Source organism: Triticum aestivum, chromosome 7B, assembly GCF_018294505.1.
Source record: "Triticum aestivum cultivar Chinese Spring chromosome 7B, IWGSC CS RefSeq v2.1, whole genome shotgun sequence".
In the NCBI taxonomy this organism is placed as follows: Eukaryota; Viridiplantae; Streptophyta; class Magnoliopsida; order Poales; family Poaceae; genus Triticum; species Triticum aestivum.
In genome coordinates this window covers 480,046,889-480,052,899 of record NC_057813.1, presented here as the reverse complement: position 1 = coordinate 480,052,899, position 6,011 = coordinate 480,046,889, and the positions used below count along the sequence as shown (strand labels likewise).

At 45.3% G+C, this 6,011-nt stretch overlaps 1 protein-coding gene across 2 annotated transcripts; it reads right to left on the bottom strand.

Annotated features, from left to right (window-relative positions):
- Nucleotides 1-250: 250 nt before the first annotated feature.
- On the bottom strand, nt 251-5,103 carry LOC123157633 (probable protein phosphatase 2C 57). Of its 2 annotated transcripts, XM_044575891.1 has the most exons (5): nt 4,804-5,103; nt 2,337-2,543; nt 2,013-2,071; nt 1,860-1,926; nt 251-1,070 (listed from the first exon to the last, which is right to left on the bottom strand). In XM_044575891.1, exons 2-5 carry the CDS (start codon nt 2,483-2,485, stop codon nt 503-505), a joined length of 843 nt encoding a protein of 280 aa, XP_044431826.1. In that variant the 5' UTR covers nt 2,486-2,543; nt 4,804-5,103; the 3' UTR covers nt 251-502. The 2 variants fall into 2 exon arrangements, with proteins under 2 accessions (XP_044431826.1, XP_044431825.1); XM_044575890.1 differs by having other exon boundaries at nt 1,860-2,071.
- Between the last annotated feature and the right edge of the window lie 908 nt (nt 5,104-6,011).

Here is a 6,011-nt window from a genome sequence, read left to right as displayed (position 1 = left end):
GGCTTTTGGTGGATTGGCTGAAATAGCTGCACATGTCCGACCCCCTCTCCCGGCTCGGATTTTTGATGAATTGGCTGGTGCATGAAATCAATAGCGGCACGGATCCTTCAAGATGTCAGTACATAACATCCTCTCACGCTTGCTCACAGAAAGCGCGTACATAAGAACATCTAGAGGAATCGGCTTTCCAAACCTGGTGGCTCGTCTCGAGTCCAGTTGCACTGTAAAAAAATCACAAACACAGATATCATAAAAGAAGATCACTGGAATCTCTGTTAACCTTTCAAACTTGTGAAGTCTAGCAGTGTCCGAAACAAGCAAATAAGTACCTCCAGGTGCAGATAAAATTAGCCGCATAATATGTTACAGTGATGCATTACTCAACAACAACCATCTCAGGTTATGAGATGGGGCACATACTAAACCTAAATTCCAAGCTAGGCTATGGAAAAATGGGATTACTACAGCGCTGCCACCTGCCAGGGTTCTCAAGCCACACATATCAGTCCGCCAAGCTATCGAGGAAGCCCTGCAGCTCCCTCAAGCCTTCTGCGGATATACTTCTCTGCACGCGAGGCCTGGGAGCTGTTAAGACAGGAGGCGCTATGGAGTTGAAGCAGACGACAACTACGGAAAGGTTGTCGCCGCTCTTCCTCTTGATGGCCTCATCGACCAACTCTTTACAGCAGGCGACAGGGTCATTGTGCTCTTGAAGCCTCCTGCGTGCAAAGTCTACCGCATTTTGGCTGCGGAATACATCCCAGATCCCGTCGCAGCCGATGATCAGGAATTCGTCCTCCTCAGTAAGATTCCGCATCATCACCTCCGGCTCCGCACTAAGAGGCCCAAGACCATCACATGCTTTCATTCCTTCCATGTGCCAGTCCCCAATTGCTCTAGCAACATTCAGCAGCCCATTCAGGTATCCATCGTAAACATAACCACCCGAGGCTTCAATGCGCATCTTCTCTCTGTTGCAAGATGGCTTATGGTCCCTGGACATCTCAACCGCCTTTCCACGGCAACATACAACTGCTCGACAATCACCAGCATTTGCCACCAGAAGTGACCTGTCAATCATGCAGAAATGTTTAAGAAAGAAAAATAACTCAAGCAAAAATACCGATTTTCCAGAGATAACGCTGTCGAAACTATAGATAAATGGAAAGAAAGAACAGTTGAAACAAAAGAAAGGAAAATCATGCTGGTATTAACATTGTTAAATAAAAGAGTAGGCATAAAAGGGATGCACTGGTTTATTCAGAAAACATATATATGCCATGCATATTACTCAGTAAAGGAGCAAAGCATGTATGAAAACCTGCTAAAGCACTTCAAAGGCATGACAAGAACAGGAAAACTTTCAATTTCAAAGAACGAGAAACTGATATCAGTGGGAAGTGATGCTCAAATACTTGCAGAGAAAACCTTGCTAACAGATATAATGATATATGTATCACTCACTAAGGGAGAAAGGCATATGTTATGTATAAGCCTTTGCTGGACTTTAAAGCTACGGAAGGAATAACTTGTCATTGCCAAAATAAATAAATAAACTAAATATGTGGGAAAATGGAGTGTAGAGTGCATACATAGAAGAATTTATTCACACAGATAACTAAACAGGAACCACAAGGCCATAAGGAGGAATAAGTAGTTACTAAAATACTTCATATCTACTCCCTCCGTCCCATAATATAAGAGCGTTTTTTACACTTCCCATAATATAAGAGCGTTTTTTACACTAGTGTAGTGTCAAAAACGCTCTTATATTATGGGACGGAGGGAGTAGTGTCTAGACAGTAATGCTACAGAATAACTTACTACAAGGCTTATAGTTACACAAGTTAGGGCAATACCTCCCGATGATGAGAGCAGCAAGCGCAGTCGTGCCAGATGCAAGAGAGGAGTTCACAGAGCAAGCATCTGCAAAAGCAGCATCAGTCTGTAAGAATGCTGAGGAGACAGCTTTCTCGATCTCCCCCGGAAAACCATCACCCTCAACGATGAACCTTGGCAAATTGCTGCACACAAAGTCTGCAGCGTGCTTTCCACCATGCCCATCAAAAACCTAAAACATTAAAATCGTGTGAACAGTACATACACAGGAAGTGCCTGTCAGATGTACAAATGTACTCTGTCAGTAGAGAGTTCATGATGTCTATCAATCATGAAATGACTAAAATTTGCTGACAATTATTACAAACATCAAGACAGAAATTTTCAATCACACTTGCCCTTCTTGTGGCAGTGTGATCAGTTTGTTTAAAATAGTTCTTTCCAGTTTCCAGGAAAAGGAGAGAAAATTTGACACACATATTAGAATAAAAGCATACCCCATAAAATGAACTGGGCCCTTCTTCACAGTTTTCAGGTCCAAAATCTTGCAGGAAGTTGTCACAGCAAATGTAGACATCCTCCATTGAGCTCCTTGACCCAATGTCAGCCCAGCCTCCAGACCGTACAACTGGGATATATTCAACATCTGTGCTTTCAAAAGTTCTCTCTGTTTCAGATTTTGTACTGCTCAAAGGGCCCCTCGCCTGCGAGTTGAAGCCATGCAAGATAATTAGTTAACCTTACCAAAAAAAAAAGTTACAACATATTGCATACTACTCCCTCCGTTCCAAAATACTTGTCATGCTCGACAAGTATTTTGGAATGGAGGGAGTACTTTATTATTAAGTGGTGGAAGCATATCATGCTGATACTTATAAGCAAGGGCTTAAATTTCTTTTTCACGGTGAGGTCCTAGTGGCTAGCTAAACTATTGAAAGATATTGCCAAAGCTACTTATTGCATTTTAATATAAATAGAAAAAATAATAACGATGCATACCCCATTGAGTCATATAGGACAAGTCTTGATGTAAAAGTCCATAACCAGAAGTCCAGAGCACAATTTTCGTCTCAGTAAGTATTCAATCATAGTATGGATGTTGGAGTGTTGGAAAGGAGGATATTGAGATCTTTCGATAGGTTTTTTCATACTTTACTGTCAGTAGATGTATTTAGGCCATTCAATGAAGTTGATTTTCAAAATTAGCATGTTCTATTGGTAGAAGTACATATATGGTACAGCACAGCAATCATTGCCTATAAGATAAAAAATAGCAGAGCTAGTTGAAGCTATAGCCACTACTAAAGCAGAACATTTGGCTGTCAGTCCATAACTTAGCAACTAGGGTCCAAAAAAGGTATACCGCAGCTATCACTAGCTCTTCACTCCAGAACCTTGCTGATAAGGTTGATCCCACCAAGCAAAAATACGAACCCCATCACACCACATCATCAAAATAAGCATAAGAGTTGTGGAAAGACTAATCCCCTTCCCTATCATAGTACCATGTGAAATCAATGTGACCTGATAACATTTTCACTCTCTTGTTAAACACAATGTTTTGCCTCCTAAAAATCCCAAGCAGTACTGTTCCGGTATCAGCTCGTACACGCTATAGATTAGTAGAAATACAAATATACTATTTGTACTGTAATACTGAGAAGGGAAGCCATACATGACATGTACACCACCTTTGTTTTGGCCTCTATCAAGAAAGCAATGTTCAATCTGACAGAACTAGGGACTTCAATTTTTCAATAACCCAAACCAAACCTCAAGTAGAGCAATGAGATGAGAACCAAAAGATGGAACAGGGTAATAAGAGTAAATCAAACCAACGTTTTGCAAACTCCTTAAAACATGCAAAGAGGCTCTAGGAGTTTTTCAACTGCAGTTTGCCGATTACTACTTGAAAGAAGCACGAGAATAGTTTTTCTAGCACCAACTTGTTTGAATAATGTTCAGAGGACATTAGGTCAGAACAGGGAATGGCAAGTACACAAGAAGTTAAGAGACTTCCATGACACGTAAGTTCCAGATTGCCAGATAGCAACCTTTCCAGGAAGATATGCCCTTCAAGATGAATAATGTATCATGTTCACAAGCTACATCGCCCACCATCCCATATAAAAAACCACGGCAGCACATGCGACTGATCTAGTTTACACGAACATTCTGAAAACTCTGCATACCAATCATTTCATAGAAACCAAGACAGTCTTTCCAAAAGACCACCTGATCATACGCATCTAAAATGGCTTTCTAGTTTACACGAACATTCTGAAAACTCTGCATATCAACCATTTCATAGAACCCAGGACAGTCTTTTCCAAAGACCCCCTGATCATACGCATCTAAAACGGCTTTCTAGTTTACACAAACATTCTGAAAACTCTGCATTTCAAATCATTTCATAGAACCCAAGGCAGTTCTTTGAAAAGATCACCTGAACATACGCATCTAAAACAGCTTTCTAGTTTACACGAGAATTCTGAAAGCTCTGCATATCCAGTACCACATCCAGTTGATGCAGTCAATGATTTCATAGGACCCAACGCAGACTTATCAAAAGACCACCTGATTAGGAGCATCAAGCATCTAATACGGCTTTGTAGTCTCCCGATAACTGGCATCCACATTAACCGCACGGATCTGAACACCCCATTGCAGGATGCTAGTACTCTAGTACAACATGTATGTACCGCCAAGAAAATTCCAGAAGAAAGATGCCTTCCCCTCTCTCCCCACCTCCAAGATGCACAACAGAACTTCCCATCAGAAGGGTGCAAACTCTAGCTCCTCGGCGCAAACAGCTCACCTTGAAGCGAAGGAATCGCACCGAACAGCAAACATTGAGCAGGAATCAGGCGGGGCGCCACGTAAAGCTCCCGCTTTCCGCACGGATCACACGATCAACCAAGCTAAGCGCGCCGAGAATCGAGATTCTGAGGCGTTATTACTTACAAAGGATGCGTGCCGTGAGAGCACCGACTTCCTCGCCGAGGCCGACGACGGGATCGGCGGCTTCCCCCTGCCGCCGCCGCCGCCGAGCCTAAGCTCCTCCATCTCCTCTGCCGCCGCCGCGGGGAGCCTCGTGGCCTCGGATCGAGTCGGAGATGGCTAGGGTTAGGGTTTGGACTTGGAGCGAAGCCGCTGCCGCCAGCATCAGTAGATCAGTACGGAGTAGTACTGTGGAGTGTGAACAGTAGCCGCTGGCCGTCCCAGAGAGAAAAATATCAGTGGAGGAGCATGGGAGGGGTAGTACGGTAAATTTGGCAATCGTTAAACTGAAATCGCGGTTAATTTTGCGGGCCACGTGATCCGGTGTGGTGGCACGTGGGTCGGTGCTGCCAGCGCGGCTGATGGCGGCGTGGCGTGATACAAGGAGATTAGAGCATTGGTTAATAATATGGCGACCGCTACAAATCAGCCGCTTGATCTTAGGGAAAGATCAGCCGCTTGCGCAGCCGTCCGATTCAAAGCGCGTGGTCATTCGATCCGGAAGGCGAGCGCGCGTCTTTGTTCCTCTTTCTCCCATCTACACCAAGAAAAGCCAGTGATGAGATGTGCAACCTCTCTGCAGCAGCGACGCCCGTCACCATCTCGTCATCGAAGACGCCGTGGATGCAACTTTGCAGTGCCGACCCCCATCATTGACGCAGTGCAGCACCATCGCCGCTCCTGACTCCAACAAGCACCTGCAGCCTCTCCACAGCGGCATGTGTTGCTGCATAGCATCGCAGCGCCGACAAGCTTTGACGAGCGTTGCGTGGCATCACTCGCGACGTGACATGCATGCTCCTTTGCAACGCCGGTGGCATTTCATTGTTGCTCTGGTGGCGCTTCATTGGAGCTCTGGCGACGCTCCATTGCAGCTCCGGTACTTCATTGCAACTCCGGCGGCACTTCATTGCAACTCCGGCGGCGCTTCAATGGAGCTCCGGCGATGCTCCATTGCAACTCCGGCGCTGCTTCAACGACCCCTCGCGTTTCATTGCAGCTCCGGCGATCCTCCGGTGATGCTTCATCGCAAAGTCGGTGAGCCCCTATTTGCAGCACCGCCACTCGCTTGAAGCACAGGGAGAAGCCGGCGGCCTACCCCTCCCCTGCAACAACATCGACTGCCATGATGGGGGGGGGGGGGTTTGCAGCATCACCGGCTGTTGCTGCCA

Bases quoted from the DNA above. Each gene is read 5' to 3' on its own strand.
- LOC123157633 (XM_044575890.1), bottom strand. From the start codon at position 4,905: ATGGAGGAGCTTAGGCTCGGCGGCGGCGGCGGCAGGGGGAAGCCGCCG. The intron at 2,544-4,803 runs GTAAGTAATAAC...TTCAACTCGCAG, and splicing joins TCTCACGGCACGCATCCTTT to GCGAGGGGCCCTTTGAGCAG. The intron at 2,072-2,336 runs GTATGCTTTTAT...TTAATGTTTTAG, and splicing joins GGCCCAGTTCATTTTATGGG to GTTTTTGATGGGCATGGTGG.